Source organism: Phocoena phocoena, chromosome 2 (genome assembly GCF_963924675.1).
Source record: "Phocoena phocoena chromosome 2, mPhoPho1.1, whole genome shotgun sequence".
Taxonomy (NCBI): domain Eukaryota; kingdom Metazoa; phylum Chordata; class Mammalia; order Artiodactyla; family Phocoenidae; genus Phocoena; species Phocoena phocoena.
The window spans coordinates 152,658,320-152,684,358 of record NC_089220.1 but is presented as its reverse complement, the minus strand read 5'-3'; the positions used below and the strand labels follow the sequence as shown (position 1 = coordinate 152,684,358).

The 26,039-nt window shown below is 42.7% G+C and overlaps 1 protein-coding gene across 1 annotated transcript; it reads right to left on the bottom strand.

Annotated features, from left to right (window-relative positions):
• Positions 1–2,921: 2,921 nt before the first annotated feature.
• On the bottom strand, positions 2,922–25,767 carry RBM17 (RNA binding motif protein 17). Its single transcript, XM_065871818.1, has 12 exons — positions 25,634–25,767; positions 20,230–20,367; positions 17,604–17,720; positions 14,646–14,812; positions 13,723–13,820; positions 10,881–10,937; positions 9,581–9,722; positions 7,381–7,532; positions 6,246–6,319; positions 5,657–5,755; positions 4,482–4,554; positions 2,922–4,349 (listed from the first exon to the last, which is right to left on the bottom strand). The coding sequence occupies exons 2-12, from the start codon at positions 20,350–20,352 to the stop codon at positions 4,246–4,248; spliced, it is 1,206 nt and encodes a 401-aa protein (XP_065727890.1). The 5' UTR covers positions 20,353–20,367; positions 25,634–25,767; the 3' UTR covers positions 2,922–4,245.
• Positions 25,768–26,039: the final 272 nt, after the last annotated feature.

Here is a 26,039-nt window from a genome sequence, read left to right as displayed (position 1 = left end):
GCACTGCTTTTGCTTCTCTCTCTCTGAAATAAACTGTGAACTCTTTGAAAGCAAGGATTACTACCTTGTTCATTTTTTTCATTGTCAGTGCTAAAAACAATACCAATATATACACAGCAATTCACAAAGAAATGCTTGTTGGAACGAAATGAAGACCTGAATTCTCCTTCAGTTTAGATACGGATGACTTAGAGGAAAAGCAAACTATGAGAAAATAAGTCTGCAAGGTTTTATACTCATAGGTGATTTTTTAATTGTCTGCAAAATAATCTCCCCCAGCTTTTGAATATATTACACACATTGTGGAAAGCAGACCATCAGCAAGAGGTGGATGTACCTACAAGCAACAGAGAAACCACGGGTCCAGGGGCTCACGTGGTTTTCCCCCCACAAGAGCTGCACCCAGGGCTGTGGCGGCCCCTCACTGCCCGTGACCAGGACTCCCCTTTCCACCACGCTTGGCATGTTGGCCTCAAGTTCACCAAATGGTTGCCTTGGCTTACTTGGAAAATTGAAAAACCTTTCTAAAACTACCTCAATTGCCACTTACAGCTCATTGGTCGGACACATGGCCACCCCTAGTTCCACATTAGAAGTTCATTTTTTCCGGCCTTTAAAATAGAGGCCTAGGAATGAAAGGAGGAGCTTGGGAATAGGTGCTGGGCTATGCAGCGTCTGCCACAGCCAACCTTTTTGGCTCCCCACGAAGTATACATTGATCATCCCGTACATACACTTTAAAAGCACTCACCCCATCCTGAGGAAGATGACTCCGGTCTCTTGCTGTTGACTCCAGTCCAGTCTCTGGGTGATGTGTTTTCTCCATCAGGTCAAATGTGGCTCTCCATGCTGCGCAGCTATAGCTAGAAAGCCAGGCCATTTGCCCTGGACACGGTACCCAACACGCGAAGGCTGGAAAGGACCAGGACACCGGCACATGCCAGGCCTGAATGAACAAGGACCTTACCTGGACGGTCTTTGATCTGAGCTCTTTGTCTTATAGCAGTTGGTCTCTGGCTGTCCAGTCCCTTCCATACCTCAGTGGCTACTATCTTGGGGCAATTCAAACCATCACTTGAAGTGGGAAAGCAACACCTTTAACCCCGTTTTGCAAGACCACAATCTCCAGTCTAAACTGCTGAGGCTGCTGCTGGACCCGTTGGTTGAGTCTTAGTTCTGGTAGGTTTTCCCAAACCAGCAGGACTCTTAACTGTGGAACTCTCAACTGACTTGGACTTCAGGCCGCAGGCAGAGAAAGCTTCTCTGGGTGAGGCTGTATTTCTTCTTCACTCTGCTTTCGAACCAGCTCCCTTTAGTCTGATTTGATGGTACTCCCGCAGGACTTCGCAGCCTGTGTGTGTCCCGCGTCCTGTGATGCTGCTTCCCACGTATGGCTTGTTTAATCCTCCTGACAACCCTAAGAAGTGGGTATGATTATCACTTCCATTTTCAGCAGAGGCACCTGGTCACACGAGTGAGCAGAACCAGGGTTTGACACCATGTGACCTGGCACCAATACCACAGCTGCCTAAGAGATGACCAGCGCAAGCCAACGCCCTGCAGATTTCCCTATCCTTCCCCTCAACGTCAGTCTTGTCTGGACCCTAAAGTACAGTAACAGTTTGGCAAAATGTTTTGCCACCAAATAACTAGGTTCATCAACTTTTCACCAACTAACCTAAGACAGTAGGCCCTCCATTCTCCATCTTTTAGGATTTGTCATTTGCAATTCCAGATATCAAGTTTTTTTTTTATCAGTTCTTGGTTGCAAATGAGAGAATTCACTCTGGCTTGTTTAAGCAGCAAAAAAATTTTACAAACAAAAACAAAACCTAGGTAGCAAATGGAATCTCCAGACAGGAAGGCCCCAGTCAAGTTTGGAGGCTTTTACATAAAGAAAGAAAACTCCCACACCACACCTAGAAATTGCTCCAAAGCCTACCCTTCCACACAAGTGGCGCCGCCTCAAGACATGCCACTATGGGATGAGGTCTCTGTCACCACCATCCCAAAGGCTAGACAACGCTGGGCCTACTCTCGCCAGTGTGAGGATAGCTGACGGGAAGAGCCCAGGGCTGAACCCCTGCCCCTGCTGCCAGACAGGCTGGGAAAGCAAGTTCAGAGTCTCTACCTCAGGGAGGTGGTAGAATGCGGGGGACCCCCAAACACAGGGCTTTCAGATCACAGGCGGGCCCAGAATGACAAATGTCTAGTACACAGAACCTTTCTAGTTATATTGTAGCTTCATTAATTTTCAATTTACACTGAAAAATCTCCACTGAAGTTACTTTGAATTTTAGTTAATACTGAAAATTAATTTCAAATGTCTCAAGCACTACATTGCAGATTTTAAATTATTCTAATGTTGGAAATTCACTGCAAGTAATGTACTAAGTGATTACTGCAATCATGGATAATTTAATAATTAGAGAGATTGGGGAGAAAGATATTCACTAAGATGTACACATGCTACTAAAAATCAAAGTAGTGCAGTCACTTGCATTTCTGTACTTGATCATGAGAATGTTGGGAAAATCCACCTAAACGCAAATAAACAATGATGTTATTATAAAGCATAACCATAGTAATGCAGGTATCAAAGGGGTTGGAACTTAAACTTTAAAACATTAGGGTTTATACAAATTAAACTAAGCCATCATAATAAATACTTAGCATGAGCACATTTAGGTACTGGTAAGCCCAAGCCAGGCGCCATCACTGGTATTCCGGAGCTAAGTCCGCAGGTAGACCTGTTCTAGTTTCAGGCTGGCTGTTGATTCTCACATCCTACAAAATTCTGTCCAATTATGTAATTCTTTTACCTTATATTCTTTAACCCAAGTTTATTTCAGGGTATGTGCACTTTTATTTCAAAAGCAGTCTTAATTCACTTTTACTCAGTAAAATAATACCACAAAAGAGAAAATGTTATTCTTTTATTTATGTTAAATAAAAACATGAGAAAATCCTTTTTTAAAAAGGGTCAGAATATTCCTTATGTCTCCAAACCAAGTCCATGGATGCAAAGAAATGCTGAGTACTTTCCTCCCCCGCAGGGTCACAAGACGCTCTCATGTCATAAAGACCTAAAGAGACAACACAGGCGCACGTCCCGCAGCTGCCGCTTCAGGTAAGTCACATGCAACATTTGGGCAAGCAAGGAACAGAACACAGGCACAAGTATATTCTGGAAACACTTCCTGCTCTGGCCAATGAACCGTAGTGCCAAACATTTTTACCTGTTTTGTTTTGGGCCCTGCTAAATGTTTGAGCCACATACACCACTGCACTTCAATGATACAATTTTTCACAGTTCCGTAATTATATTAATCGCCAGCACAGTTTAAGTAACTGATGTGGCTGAATTTTATACATTTTAAAATTATGTATGAGAACTAACACTACTGCAAATTTTGCCAGTAGAAATGTGACCCCAGGGAACCACCATTTCCAAAACATAATCGGGCACACATTTACAATGTACCTGCGAGGTTCTGAATTAACCGGTCACTTCTGATCTACGCTAAAGACTAGGCTTGAATATCTGAAAACAAAGGCTATATTCATGATTTCTATACCCAAATACCCCTAAATCCATCACATAATCTATAGTCTGACTTAGCTTAACCGAAAATGATTCATCCCAACAGGTCATGGTAGGCTCACAATTCTTCAACCTTAGTTTAGGTCATAAAGAGTTTTTTCTACGACTGGAGTCAATAAGAAGAATTTCTCTGTTAGAGAAAGCAGAAATTTTCACCTTTGGCAGACTGCCAAGATGATACTTTATTATAGAATTTATGAAGCTACAGTTTAGTAACTTGCAGGTTTTATTAAAATGAATCAAAAAAAAAAAAAAAAAGAAAGAAAAGCAAAGGGTAACACAACCCCATATCCCAAAACTTTCTAGATTTTTTTAGTGCAAGAAATGCCGTATCACCGAAGCACTTGAGAATTATCATGAAATCCTAGCAAAAAATGTAATCACCTCAGAAGTGGTAATAAAAAAGAGAAACAACCAGAGAGGCACACAGATCGTTTTTTTGTTTGTTTTTTTTAAAGGATTTTTATACTATATTAAAAAACCACAAAATAAAAAAGGGATCAGTCAACATATATCTTAGAAGTCCTTCCAGAGTCTCTGTACCCACAGCCATGCAGGCTGCCTGTTGCCTTGCTCTCCTCTGCTCAGTCTGTGGCTCGTTGAAGGATCCTTGGAGATGACTCAGGCTCTAGTTCTTACAATCACACTTGTTCTGCCAAATCCAAGACCCTGAATTTATCCAAATTGTAGAAACATGCTTTGACCACCCGTCCACCAAAATACCTCCCATTCAGATCAACAACAGCTAAAAGGCAAACAAAAAGACAGTCAGTTAAGGCAGGTATTCCATCAGACATTACAAGAACATGTTTTAATTACAAAGATTAAGATCACAAATTCAACTTTTTAATTCTTTATAGTTAGCTGTACAACTTACCTTTAATTGCCGATTCAACCCTCTCAAATTCTAAAAATATTCGTACTGCTTCATCATCAGGGGCACCAGGAATCTGGAAAAGAAATGAAAGTATAGTAAGTAAAGATATCATCGGAGATATCACTGAATGTGAGTTTTCTCCCACAAATGATTTTTAACAGAGTAAGTATTCCAACTATCATCATATACAGATAAGCAATGGTCAAATACCAAGGAAATAAGTATAACTCATTCATCATCAAAATCTGCTGAAGGTCCGTTTATGACAGGTCTTGTGTTAAGTGCTGGAACACACAGCCAGGCAGGACCTTTGGAGGTCCTATGCCATCTGACACATAAACAAATAATTATGCAGTCAACAGACAGCAACATGATATGGAGGAGAAGCTGAAGTGAGCAGAAATTAAGGCAAAAAGACCCGTATGCGTTATAACCGTCTTTCATACGAGGCCAAGCTCCTTGGTGGAGTTTTCTAGGCCCCGCTTCCATAGCCCCACTGCCACTGTACAAGTGCGGCTCCTGCTAACCCCCACCACGCCCAACCACTCCATTTTGCAGCCCTCCTCGGTCTCCCAGAAGCCGTGACCCTAGTCTGAACACCCGTTCTCTCCTACCCACTCATTCCAAAGTTTCGCTCACATCTGATACTGTTCACAAAGCCTCCTCTAACTATTTTGTGTGGATCTAATCCTTCTCTCACCTCCTGTACTTATAAGTCAACATTACAGAGTCTAGCAACTGAATGTTCTCTAATTTCACGTGTTTGTTTTGTGGTTTCTTCAACTGAACGTTATCACCAAGAGCACAGAATGTGTTTCCCCACCCACAAGGCTCTCAATGCAGTACTGGGTATGTGGGAGGCACTAAGAAAACACCTGCCGAATGAATGAGACCAGAGGCACGTCCAAGTCACTAAACTACTGAGCACACTGTCATCAAGTCTAAACCTCAGTCACAAAATGAAATGTTTCTTCACCAAATAAAATTTGAAGTCCTTCTTGTGTTTATGTTTGAAATTGTAATAACTGAGTAAAAGCAGTGTAACTAACCAACATCTGTCACCTTCTATAGTATGACAATATGTTACTTATAGCACACTCTGTCCCTATAGAAAATGTTTTGTAGTCTATCAATTATAACTTGGGTTTATAAACATCAAAAGAAACCCCTCTTACTTCAAATATCACACATTTTCCAACTTTGCCATATTTTTCACACTCTTCCTTGGTTTCAACTTCCAAGTCTTCATCTACCTCTCCTGCACCAACCATGTTCTATAAACAAAAATAAATACATAAATTCCACTGTGAAGTATAATTTACAAATATGTAAAAGAGATGTATAAATAACTTTTTTCCATGATGGCAAACGTTCCTAATCCCAAATGACACGAAGAAAATCTTCATCCCTGAAATACCCCAAAGTTGGTATTAAAAAATATATACAAGTATATATTAAGCTTCATAAAGAGTTATAAGAGCAACTGTGCAAGCATCAAAATATATAAACCAAGTTGAACTTCTAACAATTTCAAATATTTTAAAGTAATTACTCACTGTAGTCTTAAATATTGTGTTTAGCGAAGAAGCATTAGTGAAAAAGGAATCTAAAAATCAGTCTTATATGGAGTCTATCCAAAAGTGTCATTTTCAGTTTTCTTTAACTGTTCTGTCATCGGGGGGAGCTGCAAGCGTGCAGGGACAGGTCAAGGTGGAGTGACACAATTCAAAGGGAGCAAACAGGTTTCCTCCTTCTGCGTCTTACCCTTAGTAGGACCACTTTAGTAGGACACTTAAGTATTTCAGTTAATGGATTTGAATCCGACTTCTTGGCTGCATCTGTAAGAAAACATTATCAGACATAGACATGTTACAGCACTGAATCCAAGTTACAATGAATAATTTAATTTCAATAGCAATTCCCACTATCTATGTCCTAGAGCCATCTACAAGCATCCACACAGTCTCTCATCAAAAATGCAGCCTTATCTGGCTGAAAGCATCACTTTGCTTTGGTATAATTTTTACCATAATTTCTAGAACTTTTTAATATCCCCAATTACCTGCATTTTTGCTCAGCTCTCTTCCTAAAGGGCTCACAGGGCACAGTGATCACAACCCTCAGAGGTGAGTCTTGGCTCAGGCAGTGGCCGAAGGTCCCCAGCCCAGTGTAACAAGCAGTTAACTAGCCAGCTCCTAGCTGACCAATTTCAGACACTCCCACAAAGCCGGGTGACTGTTGGTTTTCGGTTCTAGCCTGTGAGGCTCATTGCTGCTTCCTAAAGCTGTGCGTCGACAGGGCTCCCAGAAAAGTTCTCTCCCTTCTTTAGGAAAAGGTGTTCAGCTAAGCTGACTCAAAACCACTCAGTTCCACTTAAAATGCTAAGTCATGTTTGACTCATTCCAATACGCCCTCACTACAGAACAGACTCTTAACAATCATATGAAAATTAAACACCAAGTAGGCATCACCTACCAGTAGACTGCAAAATAACATTAGTCTCACAGAGCGATCAGTCAGTAAGAAAATTAGGATGAAAGGGCAGAAAAAAGAGCAGAGAACCTTACAGGATGGAGATGTAGCAGACAGAATCACCGATATATTGTGTATGGCTCTGTCTTGCTATAAAAACATAATCATGGTTTTATCAATTGTAACAAGGCTCTCTGCTAGTAGAAGCAGGCATGACATGATTTTCTGGAGTCCTATTCATTTCTGCCAAAGTCTCTTGTCTTCTTTTTCTTCCATGGGCGTTCCTATCTGTCTGCGTGTTCTGAACTATTTGTAAAAACAGGCCTCAGGATTCAGTTTCCACAACGCAGAGCTGGAATGCATCACAATCAGGATGGCCTGCCTCCACCCTGCTCACCCCCAGGGCCCCGCTCAAGGGGAGGCCCACCTTTCTCAGTGGCGTCGCCCACGATGATCTTGCCTCCCCGCTTGCTGGTCTTCTCCACTGACAGCGCTGTGCTCAAGCCCTGCTCGTGCTTCCCGAGGCCCTGGCCTTCCCGGAAGCCGTACTTCTGCATGATTTTATGTGCTACTGTGCCACTGTGGGGAGGAAAAAGGGAAAGGTACTTGCACTCAACGTCATCAGCTACAGCATAATTGGATTTTACGTCACAGTAATCTCCTTCTGGAAAGAGAAAGTGTAAATTGCACAAGGGCTTCGATGAGGTCACATATAATCACCAACAGGCCATGAGATGGAAGCCGTGAAATGTTCAGGAGAAAGATAAAAAGTGAACGCTGAAAGCCTGGGCATCCTGAGATTACCCCTGAGATGAGGGGAACACTAGTTCCCCTAGTGAGATTTCCCCAGGGCCTGTTAGAAAACACTAGACTTCCTGTGTGCTCCAGTATCTGCTCTGCTACAGGGCTCATAACCAGTTTATTTTAAAGTGAGCCTGTCAAAAAATAAGTATGGTTTCACATAATGAAGATGATTGCATTTTTCTAAATAGTACAGCAGAGTTTCCAATGACTGACTTCATACGTGAAAGGACACTTAGGGACCATCTATTTCAGAGCTAGAAATGAAGAAACTGAGGCCCAGATGGGCTGACGAGCTTAAGGCTAACTGAAAGCAAAGCAAGACACCACGTGAGAATTGTTTCTGTAGGAGTTAATGGTAGGATTGAAAGTGTAATCCACCACTCTGGATTCTCAGTCCACTGCTCTTCCTCTAATCCCATGACAGTTTTCAAACTGCACCGTGAGGAGCCTCATGGGTCTCAAGGGTGCCCCCTACTGACCACTGCTACTTAGGGCTTAAATCACAAAACGCTGCTTCAACCAGAACTGTACCTACGGTATTTCATGTATGTAATTTCCTTAAGTATTTCATTTGAACAAGCTGTTCTAGGGCTAAAAAGACTGAAAACTGATGAACTGTACTACACTGTATCTTCCTTAGGCATAAAGATTTAATTCCTGTTTAAAGGGGATTCAGCAAAAAGTCAATTCTTACCAGCAAAAGGTCAATTTTTTCATTAGAAGAAAAAAACAAACAAAACCACCCCAATGGCTTCATGTCTGTCCCCCTCTAGCATACACTCTAGGGCAGGCTTTCTGCAGTGAGGGAAATGTTCTCCATCTGCACTGCCCAGTACAGTGGCTGTTAGCCTGGTGAGCACTTGAGACTAGTGTGACTAAAGAAATACATGTTAAATTCTATTCACTTTCAATTAATTTAACAGCCACGTGTGGCTAGTAGCTACCACAGAGAGCAGCACAGATCTAGAAGACGGACACAAGATGAGAAACTCCAAATCCTCCTGCAGTGTGCAAACCCTATGGTGGAGGACCCACCTCCTCCAACTCTGACTAGCCCAGCTCCGAGGACGCTAAGGATCAAAGCACGTGCACACAGGCGAGGGCAGACCAGTGTCACTACTACAATCACAGCATTGCCACCAGAGGCAGTCCTTCTAGAGGACACAGAACAAAGAAGGCCTTAGTGCAACACTGCTTCACCTGACAACCCCTCAGAGCACGAGAGGAACAGAGTAAACAACATAAAACACTCTTTTAACCAAAACGCATGCCAAATCCAGTGAGACTTAAAACCCACAAGCCCCACCTGAAAGTCAACCTTAAAACTGATTTTCATACACCAACAAATTTCTAATTATAGTTAGAACGACTGAGAGTTTTTAGACCAAAGGTATAGAACCATGACCTTAAAGCAAAGGTCATTTTATCAAAAAAAAAAGATGCCATTCATCTTTTGGACATAGCGTAAGTCAGCTCTAATTCATATGACCTATTTGCAAATGTTATGAAAACAAATATAATGATCACAAACTATTCCTAACTAGAGAATATAATGTTCAGCATCTAAATCTTTCAAAATTTCCATTAGAAAGCTTTATGATTTGTACGAAACATAACAGTGTCATGCTGGGATACCCTCCATGTGACTTGAACCCTGATCCTCAAGAAGGAGGCTGTGTGACTGAGCGCACTGAGCATCTCCCCATAAACCCAAAAAAGGCCCCATCCCAAAACATGCTGCACCTCCTGGAAGGGCTGACAGTGCCTCCCATTCGGCCCCGCCCTCCCTGCACCTGCCGAGGTGAGAGCACCCGGACCATTACCCCATGTTGGCAAGGAAGGAGTTGCCGGGGCCAGTCGGGGATCTGGGTCTGTCTTGTTCCTCGTACACTGGGGGAGGGATAGCAGCTTTGGAAGACTGTGAGCGAGGTCTTGAATCCTCTTCATAAGGAAAGTCTCGGGGTACTGTTGGATGAAAATAAAATAGGGTTACCCAACTGTGACAAAACAATTCTGAACTGCACTTGGACCTTCCGTATGTTCCAGGAGATATGATCAACCCCTCTTCTGACTCCCATAGCATCCTGTGTACCTGTCTTAAGACGCTCATCTTACGATCTTATTACCCTGGCAGACGATAAAGGTCTTTGAGATTAGGGACCATATGCCAGTTCAGTGATCTGTAACCCTAGCTACACCTTAGAATCAACAAGGAAGCTTGTTGATCCAGATGCCTGGGCCCCACTCCCAGAGACTGGTTTCAACTGGGGTTTATGGTTCGTCAGGTATTTTCACACAAAAGGTATTTAACAATTTTTTAATTACCTTCTTTATAAAAAGGTACCATTCATGGTGCAAAAGGTATTAAAAAGCACGAGGGGGGCTTCCCTGGTGGCGCGGTAGTTGAGAGTCCGCCTGCCAATGCAGGGGACACGGGTTCGTGCCCCGGTCCGGGAAGATCCCACATGCCGCGGAGCGGCTGGGCCTGTGAGCCATGGCCGCTGAGCCTGCGCGTCCGGAGCCTGTGCTCCGCAGCGGGAGAGGCCACAATAGTGAGAGGCCCGCGTACCGAAAAAAAAAAAAAAAAAAAGCACGAGGGATGACTATATGTTCTTGGGGTAGTTTAGGTATGGTCCAACCCAGAGGGCAGGAAGATGAGCTTCATGACTCCTCAAAGTCCAACTCCAACCCCAAATTCTAGAACAGATCACTGGGAGAAGACTGGGCAATCTGAGTAAACGCACACAACCTGTGCACTGACCTAACTCAGGAAGGTGCTGCCACCTTGTGGAGGGTCACAAATTTAACAGCCCCTAGACCACTGAGCACAAAATCTCAGCTACTGTTTTTTACCTAACTCCAAATAACGAAATGTTGGAGAAGACAAAATGAATTATTTTTAAAAACAAACAAAAAAAGCATCTCACAAGAGAAAAACCCCGCCTCAGAGCCTGGTATTAAACTTAAGGGGGTGGAAGAGAGCACTTGGCTGAGGGTTAGAGCAAGGACGGGTTTCCAGCCATTTCCCTGCACTCAGGACACCTGGCTGATTCCAGCTAAGACTTCCCACAACTGGGTTAAAGATGTGTATCTGAACAGAGAGGGGAAGAAACAGGTACGTACACTCTTTGTCTTTCTCTACAAGAGAAGTGGGTGGTGCGATGGCAGCTCCGCCCATACCTGCAGAAAACAGAAATTCCACCAATTAAAGGAGGGAAAGCATTTCAGATGCCGGATCCTCAGGAATGTGACACAGGCCACCTGTCACATCACACCACCCTCCAAAGAAAGAAGCAGGAAGGGATGCTACTCCATCCCTCCCACTAACATCTGAAGACTTCAGTATCTGAATCCAGGATCAAAAATACAGAAGTAGGTTATCACTGCTTCCATTTTCCAGATGAGAAAATGATCGCGGGAGAGTGAACAGGCAGGGACAGAATGAAACCCAGCTCCCTGTGAGGCCAGAGCATCCCCCACAAGACAGCACCCTTCTTTCCAGGATGCAGACCACTGGGACTGAACACCTATTTGGAAGTGTCAGTACTTCTGGTTACAATCTGTTTTGTGTTGTCACCATTCCTGCTCATGTTTCCTGGACAGAGAATGGTGGGCACGAACAAACCAAAGTAGACTCCATTTTCTTTCAGACAACCAGAGGGAAAGCATGAGCAGAGAACATAAGGAATTTTTCACTAGGGAGAAGTGCTAACATATGTATTATAACCTCATCATCAATGAAACACTCCCCAAAAATCGATACAATGTAAAGAGACCAATTACAAAACCATGCTGCACCAGCATACAATGTTTCACAAAAGAAATCCCCCAAAGCCAGTGTATAAGCATAATGATTAACAGGCCTAGACTAGAAAAAATACTTACGGAGAAATATGAGCCTTAATAAAACTTCCATGTCTTTTGACATACCTATTATCATTTTTCACCTTGCCACTAAGACCTAAGTGATTATTAACTGATTCTGAAAAGATCAGCTCCAATGAGTTTAGTATACAAAATTCAGGTTGTTTACTGAAAATTTGCTACTAATCATGTTAAAATATGACCACCAATATGTTAACAGCAGTACACATAACGGATATTAACACCATTACTTCCCTAATATTAGATTATATCGTTCCTGCTAATGTTCCAAAAAAAAAAAATAGTCCTCAGTATAGAAGGCACACCTCACAAAAAAGGGTAGCTGATTTGTAAGCTGGAAAGATGAAACCAAGAAATATTCAACCTATGTACTGGATTCTAAAACAAGTTAATAAATCAGGCATTTGCTGATTAGGAAGATAATGAATCTGAAATGTTAACATAATGCCTGACACACAGAGCACACTCAAATGCTAACTCTATTCCTCCGCAGAAAAACAATGCAGTGTCTGATAGTGCTCAGCACGCAGTAAGCCTTTTTTCAGCTGAGGTATAATTGACATGTAATATATTGGTTTCAGGTGTACAACATAATGATTTGGTATTTGTATATATTGTGAGACGATCACAACAAAAAGTCTAGTTAACATCTGTCACCACATAGTTACAAAAATTTTTTCTTGTTTTGAGAACTTTTAGGATCTACTCTCTTAGCCAACTTTCAAATATGCAATTATTTTATCCCCAAAATGTAATGGCCTAAAACAATAAACATTATGTAAAACAATCCAAAACTCTGCAATTATTTGTATTATTAACATAGTGACCATGCTGTACATTACAATCTCATGATTCATTTTGTAACTGGAAGTTTGTACCTTTTGACCCTCTTCACCCATTTCTCCCAGCTCCCCACAACCCCTGCCTCTGGTAACCACCAATCTGTTTTCTGTATCTATGAGCTTGGTTCTTTGTTGTTGTGCAGTAAGTATTCTATAAATCTGTGTAACTCATATCTGCATTGAAAGAGTAAGAATTCTAAATTAGTACAGACCCACTCCTTTCCAACTCATTTAGTATTTTAAAGTTTAACCTAAGCCCTGAAAAGCCTTGGCTGTACACTGGGAAGACCAAGCTTGCCAAACTGCTGGTCATAACACAGAGTTCATGTACGTGGAAATACACTCCAGCTTCATGATAACATTCTTCTTAGGTCTCATGGTAAAGGTGACCACATCGCAATGAGGTTTTCAGGTAAAGAAAGATCTTGGTTAGATGCACAATGGACCCGTTTCATACACAACGCTATTCCCACCAGTCCACTATAACAAGGATTATCACAGTTATCTGAGTTGTGTGGTACAAAGTTGTGTGGTGTAAAGGAGGTAATCCATCAGAGTGCTTAGAACAGTGCCTGGTATCTAGGAGACAGGAAGATTTCAATTTCTCATTTAAATCTCAATCTGTCAACCAAAGTGGTGAACTAAATCCAGGAAATCCCAGCAATCAAACATGATGGAGCTAGATAAATAGCATTCCATTCTCTCAAGAATGAACACTGCTTAGCTATCTAGTGATCACTAAGAATTTGGCTCTGACACAACTACAATGCTGCTCTTAGAGACCTCTTAGAGATGGAAGAGGTCTTACGAAGCACCTAGTTCAAATGCTTGTCTCCCTGCTCCCCGTACGACACTGAAAGAAACCAGCGTCCAGGGAAGCTCAGTCATGCGTGTTAGTGGCAAAGGTTCTGGAAATGAGTGCCTTGACTCTCCTCCATTCAGTGCTGTTCTTAACGGAAATGTAGCTGGATACAGAGAACAGGTTGGTCCGACTGTGCTGAGGGTAAAGACGAGAGTGGGCATGTATTTTAAGTTATGCTCCAAGTGTCCAACAAGTAAATGTCTGAAAGACTATATGTGAAAACAATGTAAATTTACACTGTCATGAACATGTGGGTTGCTGAGATTCTGGAGAGAAAATTACCCAAATCAGTGTCAGATGAACCATTTATGAAATTGAATATGAAACGGTGGAACTGCACCATGTTTGAAACATAGTATCTGTGTTCATGCCTTACTTCTCTTCCTCCTCTCTCGCTCATAATCTTCATCTTCATCAGAATCTGGATCTGGTCGCCTGGAAAACCCACTAGCTTCATGTCTGTCTTTACGCCTCCTATGATAAGAGGAAATAAATGTTCACCACAGATGAACCAATTCAGAGATGTGAACTCAAGGACGTCACCTTGACTTTTTTTTGGGGGGGCGGGGGCGGTGGGGCATGCAAACTGGTTAAAGACTAAAGTAGCAAAAGTATGAGAAGTGAGAAAAATCCAGAAGATAAACCGAACAAATTTAAGAGGTATATGAATATAAACAGCAAGAAAAAAGTTTCCTTGATATTTACCTCTTTCAATTTTAAAGCATTATCAACAATAGGCAATAGTTAATTAAATAATTTTGATTCTCTAGAACATGCTTTCACTTCATGAAGTGATTCAATTAATAATAATATATTAATATTTTATATAAATATTTAACAATACTCAGTATTTTTAAAAGAAGAAATGCAAATAAATCCTTGTTGCCCATACTTTCAAAAAACATAAAAGATGTATATGAGTTTTTAAAAACTCCATCTGGCTCAAAAACAGCAAAAGTTAAGAATAACATTTTAAATACTTTAAGCAGTTATGACGCTAGCAGAGTCACAGCATAGGAAAAAACCCTATTATTCAACATCACTTTGTAAGTCATTTCTCCAAGAACTCACCCAAAACGTATACTCTTCTGCAACTGTATATGAAATTTGCTCTGGAGTTTGTTTTCGTGCTGGGATGTAACGACCACACATTGTTAACAACAACCTGACTCCTCCTGACAACTGCTCAGACCAACCAGGAAACCCACTCAGCCTTACAGACAGCACTAAAGTTCATTCACCAACATCTGAACGACCATTTCAAACGTAGAGCACTTCCACATCCGCGCAAGGCCTTACTTTTCTCTCTCTTCTATTTCCTTCTGTCTTTCCAGCTCCCGCTGTCTCTGTCGCTCCTCTCTTTGGCGCTTCACTACTTTCTCATAATCGTTAGGAAACATGGGATCATATTCATCAGCTAGGGGGATCAAAACTTCTCCTGCAGAAAACCCACTGGGAACCGGGTCCTGAGGAAGGGAAAAATGCCAAAGTAAGTATCATCCTCTGTCCTGGAATTTTATTCACAGAATTAAGGTCAAAAAATACGAGGGCTAGGAGGGGCCCTGAAGACCACCTGTCTGCCTCTGCTTTACAGATGAGGGAGCAGATGCCCGAGGAGGTTCAGGGACTTGACGCGGCCACACACCTAGCAGCAGAACATGACAAGGCATTTCACCTCTCAGTTTAGTACTAATTCCATACACCCTACAGCACTTTCCTGGAAGTCTTAAACAAGCTGCCCCCACCTAAAATTTCACGCAATAAATTTGATTATTTATAGCAAACACAGAATACTTATATATATACATATATATATATATATATATATCTGAAAACTTAAAATACGAAACAACTCATGAATAACACATTCTTATAGTCATTTATTAGAATAGATTCTGATTACATGGAGACATGACATATTAAAATTAAAAAAAAAAAAAAGTAAAAGGCATCCTCTTGGGCTTTGTGAAATCCTCTGGAATTCACACCCTCCCCAGTCATCTGCATCTCAGGCCTGAGTCTGCACAGGTGGAGGTAACTGCCTTCACATTATCATTCATTTTTTAAGGTCCACTAAGTCAGGTTCAGATGACAACATTTTGCATTTCTCTTCTGTACATTTAGAAACTGGGGCTACTCTTTGAGAGAAAAAGAGGTAGTAGCCTTAACAAAGAAATCGGAAAAACCAAAGGCAGACAGCACACAGTCAACTAGAAACACACAATGAGAAGGGGGCTTTGCCCTAGGCTCGTGGTCTTGATCTCCATGGTTCTCGTAAGCCCTGACCTACTGCGTGGTCTCACGTTCCTAAACCTCCATACTTTCTTCTGTTAGTTTTCCTAGCATGATGCCTCCTTATTGTCTGTAAAAGTAAGATGCCTTCCCTGGTCTCCGCAGATCCCCCAAATGAGCTCAGGTCAGTGTCCCCGAGCGTCCACTCTGCACCTCTTTCAGGAGGAGCATGCCCAGCACTGCCAAAGGCAGGAAGGTTGCTTGTAAAAGGTACTTTATACATGAACACAAAACTGGCATGATAAAGAGAGCTTATGCTCATCATCAATGGATCTAAATCCAACAATTCCTGGATTACACTGTGCAGTTTGATGTTTTTTCATCATAAAACAAACACTTCATGGTTTCCTTACACCTAAAACAAAAAACACTTTGATTTGACGAATAAAAGAAATTAGAAAAGTAACTGTAATCACCTCCCAGGCCCTATCACTGGAAATCTTACAAAAATCTATTTAAGGCAGGGCTCCCAAAGGGCAGTTATTCATTTGTGTTCACATAAAAGACATTTTAGAAACACAAAAGCGGGCTTCCCTGGTGGCGCAGTGGTTGAGTCTGCCTGCCGATGCAGGGGACATGGGTTCGTGTCCCGGTCCGGGAAGATCCCACATGCCGCGTAGCGGCTGGGCCCGTGAGCCATGGCCGCTGAGCCTGTGCTCCGCAACGGGAGAGGCCACAACAGAGAGAGGCCCGCGTACCGCAAAAAAAAACCCCACAAAAGCACATGAACGACATTTCCTTTCAGTTATTAGTAAGATAGGAGAAGCTAACAATGAGCCCCTCGATTTACAGAACACTGCCATCACAAAGTTTCTAACTCGGAGACCAGACTGTCAGCATGAAGGTTAATTTTTTTGTCATTTCAATATTTGACAGCAAACAACTTTTACTGTATAAACCCTGCTTAAGTTCAACAATGAGCCATCCTTCTCTAAATGCTATAAAGAATAAAGCAGCTTGCTTGATTTTAAAAGCCTGAATGTTAATACCCAATGCTAGGGAGGGTAGGAAAAACCCAAACGCTCACATGTTACAAGCGATACTATTTACTGATACAACTCTGCCGGAAACAAGCTGGCGCTAAATAAATTGCCCATAAAAGTGACTGATCTCCTAATGTCACCTCAGGAAATCTATCCTAAGAAAATAATTTTAAATGCATAGAAAGCACTCTGCAGAGGTGTTCACTAGAGGTTTACTGGTTCTACAGTTAGGAGATAGGTGTGTAAATCACCATACATATTCACCTGATGGGAATGCTTTACAATTAAAAATTGGCTATGCAGCAAGAAGGAAAATGCTTACTGATTAAATTTGGGGGTGATATTATAGGTTCTAGAGCCAATATACAATAACAGAAGATGACTAACCAGTTTTTCATTAGATGTAGCAAGAAAAAATTAGGCAAAGAATTTGTGGGAAAAAATGTTGAATGACTAAGAATCCTCAGAAAATTTCCACTCTGGGGTGCCTTTCCCTCTGGACAGACTATCAGCCTTGCAGGAGCAGGACCACTTCCTCTGGTCAAGAAACCCCAAGAGCTTCACAGCAAACCCACACAGGGGAATACTGTGAAGTCAATAAAATGATCATATGGTCCTAGACTTTTTGACACAGATGGCCACTCACAATATATTAAGTGAGAAATGCAAATCAGAGAACAGAAGGTGGAGAAGGTGAAGGATAGAAAGCTATTCCAAAATACAAAGTTTTTAAATTCTGGAGGGTAGGACCAAAGTCATTTATTTTTCTTTTTGCCTACCTCCAGTTTCTGATTTTTCTATAATTAACTACTGTGTTTTAAACAGATGAATGTTTTAAACTTGATAAAACTGAAGTAAACATTAAATTGAAAATGATACTGCCTAGAGTGCAAGGCCTACTGAGGAGGTGTGTTCAGAGTGATGTGTAAAGCGCAGCCTGTGGAAAGCAGGAGGCCCACCCAGCTGGGGGTGGGGAGTGTACCTTGAGGCCCGCCGCCACGTGCGGTGGGGTGTCCACGATCTGCCGCTCGTCTGAAGAGCCACCTCGCTTCAAGTCGATTACTGGGGCAAGGACCGTACTTTGTTTTGTCCTCTGGCTCTAAAATCATCAAAATATAAGAAAAGTGTACTGAGGCTTCAAATTAAAATTCATACTGTTTGTAACAAAGCTTTTTTTGGACTCTGCAACAAACCTTTCAGATATGAGAAAAACAATCTTAACAGTCTTTTAATTCAGTTATTACAATAGCCATATACTAGTTTCTTTAGCCCTTTTTTTTACAACACAAATTTCCTCCATTTTTGTAAAAGCTTTACAGAAAGCTTGGTCGCTTTTATTTAAATTTGCATATGAAATAATATAAGAAAAAAGCTCTACATTAGATTCTCCGCATTACATTTCAACTAGTGTGGATCTTTCACAAGGAATGGGTATGTTTTTATATCTTGGGCATACACTTGTGGATGAGTATACCTAACCTGTATATCTCTAGTATATTTCGACTTCTGCTTTTCTATTTTATCTTCCATTGAACCGAGACTGCCCACTAATTATGTCCACTTATAGTCTAACTGAGTTTATGTTATTAAGTATGAGAATTGTTCCTAGGAGTCAGTCACTTTACAAAAGAGAAGACTGAGGCCTTCAAGAATAGAATATATGAAATAGCATTATCATTAGAATGTAAAACCTTATTTATACATCTTATGTCCAAAGCAAAAGTTACGAGTAACGAAGATTTAAAAAATTAGACCAACTTAAAAAAAAATTAAAACAAAAAAACAAGACTTGGGCTTCCCTGGTGGCACAGTGGTTAAGAATCCGCCTGCCAATGCAGGGGACACGGGTTCGAGCCCTGGTCTGGGAAGATCCCACATGCCGCGGAGCAACTAAACCTGTGCGCCACAACTACTGAGCCTGCGCTCTAGAGCCCACGAGCCACAACTACTGAGCCCGTGTGCCACAACTACTGAAGCTCACACGCCTAGAGCCCATGCTCCGCAACAAGAGAAGCCACTGCAATGAGAAGCCCGCGCACCATAACAAAGAGAAGCCCCCGCTCGCCACAACTAGAGAAAGCTCACGTGCATCAAGGAAGACCCAACACAGCCAAAAATAAATTAATTTAAAAAAAAAAAAAAAAGACTTGTTTTGTTAATCTTTTAATGTGGGATGAAAGTTTGTTTTAAAAAGACGGAATTCTATCTCTTTAAAAAGAAATAGTACTGGCATACAAAATTTAAATCTGGTAATGATATATGAAAAAGACAAAAACTCTAATCAACAGAACTGACAAAACCAATTTAAATTTTAAGACAGTGTTTTCTCTACCTGTGGGTATCCTAATCCTAAAAACCTTTTATAATACTGAGAAATCAAATGTAAACACTTTAATATTAATGATGTATGTAGTGAAGGAAAAAAAAATAATTCCAACTTTAAAAAAATTTATTGTGTGAATTTTCAAACATTAAGGAGAATGATTAATGAACTCATGTCTCTTTAACCTGGCTTCAACAACTACCAACTCGTGGCAAATCTTGTTTCATGTATCCCTGCCTCCCCTGCCAAAGACTGGAGTATTCTAAAGTAAATCCCAGAAATGATATATCATCTTATCAGTAAATATTTCATCTTACTGGGAAATATGTACCTCTAAAACAGTTCTTCTCAACTTCTTTTTTCATTATTGCCTCCTCCTTCAAGGAACCTTTTAATACATTTTCTTCTCCACCTATGAAATTTTAATACCACAGATACACTACACACCTGTTTATGTATTCTGTGTTTATCTGGCCTTTATACATAAGAAGAGCAGGATTTTTTTCACCCCTTAGAACCAATATTTGCCCCATCTGGAGGGGATACAGCCTCCACTGGGGAATCATGTTCTAAAACAACAAGCAAACCATAATACCATTCTCATTCCTAAACGTATTTGATAGGAACATTTTAATATCAAATATCCAGTAGACAATTACATTTTTTTTTTTTAATGTTTTACCTGGTGAATGATTTCAAGGATGTTGCCAACGCCCAACACTACACAACAGAAACAAAAACAATTACCCCAGACTACAAACCCTGATACGTTCACAACCAACCCCAGCCTTCAGTAACACACACATCATCACAGCTCAGTCAATACCGCAGAGCTTCGTTCTCAAAGTGCCGCTTCCAAACCACCTACAACAAACAGCAGGACTGCTCCCTAAAAATGCAGACTCCCCAGGCCCCAACCCAGAATCAGGGTTTACCAGAGTATTGGGTGTTATATAGCCTTTTAACCAAATTCTCAATCTTGGACAACCAAGATTGACAACCTGCATACTGAAGTTTGACAACCAGCATCATTGCTGGAAACCAAGAGTATGCTTTTCCTCATTCTGATTCCCTGAAACAGTTCTATTCCCAGGAGAAGCGAAATGACCTTCAACACCTATTCCTCTCCCTCCCCCACCCCAGCCTCTCCCCTTACAAATTGAACCCTACATATTCAACAAACCCTACATATTCAACAAAGAGGCAGAGGAGCAGGTTACTCTTAATCCTTAGGAGGCACCTGCCGGTACACCTCTGCTCTCAAGCTGGGCTTAGCTTCTCTTACCTTTGCCTGAGTGAGAGCTGCCTTCTTCACCTGGAGCTGAGACTGCAGAAGTTTGAAGTTTTTGGACCAGCCTTCCGTTTTTGAGTCACTGGTCTCCACTCCCAGGTCGTCGTACAGGGACATCTTCTCAGTTTAATGCTGAAAGGCAAGAGGAGTAGGGGTTAAAGAATGCAAAAATGTAGTGAAGAGTTCCAAGCTTCCCATGTTAAAATAATGCAGTATCATGGAACTTCAGAGGTAAGAGGTATCTGAAGAGATCACCTGGTCCAGTAACATTCAGTGACAGAAGCCAAGATGCCTGATATCACCAGTCAGCACCCTGACACAATAAAGCTACATCCATGTACTATTTTTAAAATAAACCTCTAGAATGAATTTTCCTATATATAAGATCATGTGGTCAAATAATTCACAAATGAAATCCTTCTGTTCTATAGAATGAGATAAGACGGAAGTTCTACATTCAGGGCATTATTAATTACATATATTCAATTTTTAAAAAACTCTATTTTGTGTCAACAGCAAAAAGTAGAAGCCTTACAAAAACACCTATTACAAGGCTGATTTAGCACAATTAACTACCGTTTTTTTTTTTGGTGGTGATGGGCCATTATCCTTTTATAAAGAAAAAACTGTAATATATGCCCCCTAATTATGGGGGAAAACCCAGAAATGACCTCACAGATGTGACAGGAAGGTGGAAGGTTAGATCTTATTAATAACCAGGTTTCCTCATATCCCACCAAGTAGAAATCTGTAATTTTTAATGACACGGATTACAAACACAGAATCAACAATCTACATCAATCTACATCAATATACACTATCCCTGGCAGAACAGAGCAACCCAAGAGGATGACAACAACAAAACCAAGAGTTACCACTTACTAAAAGCCTTATCACACACCAAGAGCAGTCCAGGAGGGAAATGGGGACTTCCAGAGACACCTGCCCCAGGTTACAGTGGGAAGACCCATCTCAAACGCAGTCAGGAGAACTCCACAGTTCATGCTGGTAAATCCTTACTGCCACCTTTAAAACACCTCAACGTTCTGAAACCCACAAAATGGCTCACTTCTCAAAATAAGAAATCTCTTTCTCACAGATGGAAAGAGGAAAAAAAATTTGATTAAAATCCCTAAACTGCAAAGAAATGCTTAACATGGGTAGTTTCTAACATATGGACACATTCCAAAAGTCTGTCAGTTCCCAGGCTCAGACAGCATTTTGCCACTGAAACTGTGTTATACAAATCCTGTTTTGCCTGCGTCTGAGTCTCAGGAAGAGAAGGTGATATAGACGGGAAGGGAAATACTTAATTTCCCCCCGGGTCACGTCTGACCCCGGGCAAAACTTCGGTCTGTCTGCTCATTTCTCCACCCTTCTGTGCATGGATTCTAAGACCCCAACACCTTGGCCGACTGGGTTCCACTGTGCTTGGGGCGGGGGTGAGGGTGGATGCCGCCTCCCTCCCTCAGTATAGCTGTTCTGGTCCTGAGCAGAAATCAGCCCCGGTCAACTGCAGTTGCCTTCCACAGTGTCTTCCCTTCTTAATATCTGAACCGCAGACTACCTGAAAGCTCTGTTTTGATTTCTAAATGAAAGGCCCCAAAGCAGCACAGAAGCAGGGTGAATAAAAGCAGAGCCCAGGGTACTGGTGGCTGATTGCTCCAATGAGTCACCTAAAAAACTCAAGGAATGCCTATACTTTCTCCTCCTCAAGGCTCCTGTGACGACTCACCGGCTCAGGTGACGGCAGCATGGGCAGAGAATTTCCTAGAGAGCACATCCCACCGGGAAATGCTCACTGTCTTCAGTGCCAGACAAAGTGAACTTGGCAACACCTTGTCATGTTAAGCTTGAGACAAGTTCAAGTCACTGAGGCTAAATGGAGGAAAATTAATGACTTCCATTTCCTAACTAAGTATGGCTGAAATCTGACCATGTCTCCAAAGTTTTGTAGGGCATGCCCCCGGGGTCCACTTCAGAACCTACAATTTTAATCCACAGTCAGTGTAAACTCCACGAAAACCTACATCAGTCTGTGGAGGTCACTGCTCTACCCCCGGACTAAGACCAATGTCCACCCCAGAGCTGAACAGGCAGTTAGGCCGACTGCAGAGTTAACACTCCATTTGCAACCCCCTCCCAGGCCATGGCTTCAGAAATTCCTTGCCCACAATGACTGTGGAAGACAACTGCACCAAAAAGCTTTAGAGGCTGTCATGCGCTTTTCTCCCAGCCTACCTCGTATTCAAAACTTATCCTTCTTCTCTAGATAACACATCTTTAAAGTTTCAGTTTAACCTGAAAAACTCAGAGCAACAGCAAAGGAAAACAACGTTGAGTGTCCAGCTTAGTACAGTGGGCCCGTGAATGACGCAGGTTTGAACTGCACAAGTCCACTTACATGCGGCTTTTTTTCCATAGTAAATACTACGGTGCCACACAATCCGTGGTTGGTTGAATCCACGGATGTGGAACCGTGGATACAGAGGGCCAACTGTACAGTTGTATTTGGATTATCGACTGAGCAGAGGGTGGGTGTCCCTGACCCCTATGTTGCTCAGGGGTCAACTGTGATGTGGTTCTCAAAACACTACTTCAGAAATGACCATGCATCTTTCATCTAACCTAGTTTAATTTTTTGAGACCTCTGCATTCAATTGGTCACCAAACCAAAGGCTAGTAAACAACTATGGGTTCATTTGTTTTATCTTTCTTTAATCTTATAAAAGCAAGGTAAGACTGACACATTCTGGGAAACAAATATAAACAACACATTCTGGGAAATCATAAAGCTAAATTATCAAAATTTGTTTGCAAATCTAACTCCACTTTAATTTTCCCAATATCACTTAATAAGAAATTTGAGAAATTCATTTAAAAAAGTATTTACAAATAACACTGGTGCCATGGAAACAGAGTACCCAAATGCCCACTGAACTCTGAAGGGAAAAGACCAGCTTATTCACTTCTGCAGCTCCAATTTCTGGCACAGAGAAGGCATTTAATAAACAGTTTTGAAATATTAATAATTAAGTAAATTCTATTTGGCCATGTGAATCAGCAGTGAAACTACACAATGCCCACAGGCCCCACGAGAAAGTAAAGAGCAGGCAAAAGGTTCTGGAGGTAGATGGTGGTAATAGTCGCACAATGGTACCATGCGCTTAAAAATGTCAAATTTTTATGTATATTATATTATGTTATGTATATTTTATCACAGTAAAAATTTTTTTAAAAAAAGAAAAAAAAGAATAGGTAAAAGGGCGGGGAGAAGCAGCAGTGGGGGAGGGGGTGTGAGGTAACAGGCTGCTGGACATATCCCTGCCAAAAGAGTAAACCGATGCAAACATTTTCCCAATTTCACGGTTACAAAATCAAGCAGCGCAGAGGCTCTCTACCTCCAGCAGAGTCCTTCTGGCTAAGAACCCAGTACTTAACAATGTCACCGCTGCTGGTGAGGTTTCACAAGACCACACTTCCTCCGACTCCAGTCTACACTGAAGCTGGCTGTTGACAATTCCACCTGATTCACCTCGCTCTGCAAGCTTTGGAAGTCACTGTGCAGCAAACTCTCATGTTCCTTAAAAGTTCCTTGTTTCTGGTCTCAAAACCTTCGGAAACACACTTCAAATATTAGAAACTGATGTCATCTCACCAGCATCTGCTAGTTTTCTTTAACTCGGAGCTTATAAATCAGATCTCCGCATCCCAGTAAATGCAGAAGAGCTTTCTTCACTTTTCTCCTTCTCACTGATCTTCAAATTCACAGAAGCGGATTAACCACAGCAATGACACACTTCTACGGCCTGCTTCAATTAATTACTATAATGCTACAAGGACCAGTGAATTCACCACCCAAAACAAGAGACAGGATCTGGACAAGAAACCACACTCAATCCTCATGGCCCCCATCCCATTCCACCCAAGTGATCTCCCGGGCCCAGGGGTGAGCAGCAACCTGAACCCCATTCTCATTAATTCCATGCTTTCCACTTTATAAAGTTACTTTTGGGAATACACAATTCTCCAGATTCCTATTTTCCATAAAGGCTCTCTTTATCCGTCACAGAACTCCACGATCAGAACAGCTCAGAAGGCCAACACCTCTGTGACACCTTGTTATATTTCTAACTCACAACCTACTCTCTACTGTAAACTGTACAGCAGACAGCACACTTCTTAATAAAGTTCTAAAAATAAAACACTCTCAGTTTAAGTTACTAATGTAATACCCCATATTCCCTAAATATCCTTACTATAGTCAAAACGTCTGCGGCATTTATCCCATAAAATTGTGGAAACTGAGTAGCAGCCTTTAAAAACTCCACCTGTTGCAGGGACACACAGTCCTCACCTACATGAAAATGTGCAGAATTTTGCCCTGATCCAGAATATCCTACTTTCCACCCATCTGCCTGCCTCTAGCAGTAAGTGCCTCCCATGTTTCTCCTTTACTGACTTCTCAAAGAACCTTCTTGATCTGACCTGACTACCCCTCTTCACACCTCTGCCTTTCCTGCAGTTTCCAGAATGCACTAAGCTGCCTCACCTCTGGTACCTTTACATTTATTTCCTTCCTCTGCAGGAAACATTTCCCTCATCTTGCACATCTAACAAAACACCCCGAAGACTCAGTTTCAAGCCTCACTCCTTTTTGGAAGGCTTTCCAGACCCCACTCCGGTCAATCGGATCAACCCAGGCGTGGCTTTTTATGCTCGTTTCCCCGGAAACTAAACTCACAGAGCGTGGGGACAGATTCTTATGCATCTTGCATACGCTGTTACTAACACATGGTCTGGGCGAAAAGAGATGCTCAAAAAAAAAAGCTGGGTGATTGGACATCGAAGCTAAAATACCGCTTTAAAAGGACAAGGACCGAGGTAGTGCCGTAGTCACGTCTTCCTCCACCCGTCCAGATAAACCCCCGTCCCTGAGAGAAGTCCACACCTGATTCCCCGTTCTGCAGCCTAAGAAGGAAAAGGCTTCCTTCCTTTGCAACCCCGGGCACAGGTGACCCAGGCATGCCTACGGGATCCAGAGGCCCAGCAACTTTTCCCAAAACACTACCGACGGTGGGGAGGAAAAGCCGCCCTCGGGTCCAGAAGAGATGTGGACAGACAGACGGGAAAGAATAATGGAAGACTAGGAATGCGAAGGCCCGGCGACCCGAGGCAAATAAAGGAGCGGCGAGGCGCGAAGGGAGACACGGAGGGTCGGCCGGGGCCGGGCCGCCTGATGCGAAGACACCGGCGGCTCGGGGACGGCCCGGGACACCAGCCTCTAACGGCGCGGCCTAAAGCCGCGGCGTCGCGTCCAGCGCCACACGGGGAGGCGCACCCGCCCCGGTCCCCGCCTGCCCACCCACCCTTCCGGCCCGCCCAGGGCGCCACTTACCCGGCCCGCCCGGCCGACGCTCCCGGGCCGCGGCGGCGCACAGGGGCCGAGGCGCCGCGGACTCGGCGGGCTGGGCGCTCGGCTTCAGCCCCCGACGGCCGGACCTCTCCGGCGCCAACCCCTACGCAGAGCCCGCGGGGCGCGCGGCGGCGCGGAGTCACGGCGTGTGCGGCCGGGAGAGAGGCGCGTTGCTCCTGCGCCGAGGACGGCTCGCTCTTGCGCGCCCCCTGCCTGCCGGAGGACCGCGCCTGCACGGCCCCCGCGCCCGCACCGCCCCTACGCCCGCGTCCTTCTCTACCGCCAAAAGGTGTCGCGGTGGCGCAAGGTTGCGACATTTCAGAATCGGGGAAGCCTAGCAATGACCGCAGATGGGAAGGAGGAGGACTGGTGCAGGGCTGCAAAGGTC

Bases quoted from the DNA above. Each gene is read 5' to 3' on its own strand.
- RBM17 (XM_065871818.1), bottom strand. From the start codon at position 20,352: ATGTCCCTGTACGACGACCTGGGAGTGGAGACCAGTGACTCAAAAACG. The intron at 9,723-10,880 runs GTACGTACCTGT...TTCATCCAACAG, and splicing joins TGTAGAGAAAGACAAAGAGT to TACCCCGAGACTTTCCTTAT. The intron at 6,320-7,380 runs GTGGGCCTCCCC...GTTTTCTTACAG, and splicing joins GGGCGACGCCACTGAGAAAG to ATGCAGCCAAGAAGTCGGAT.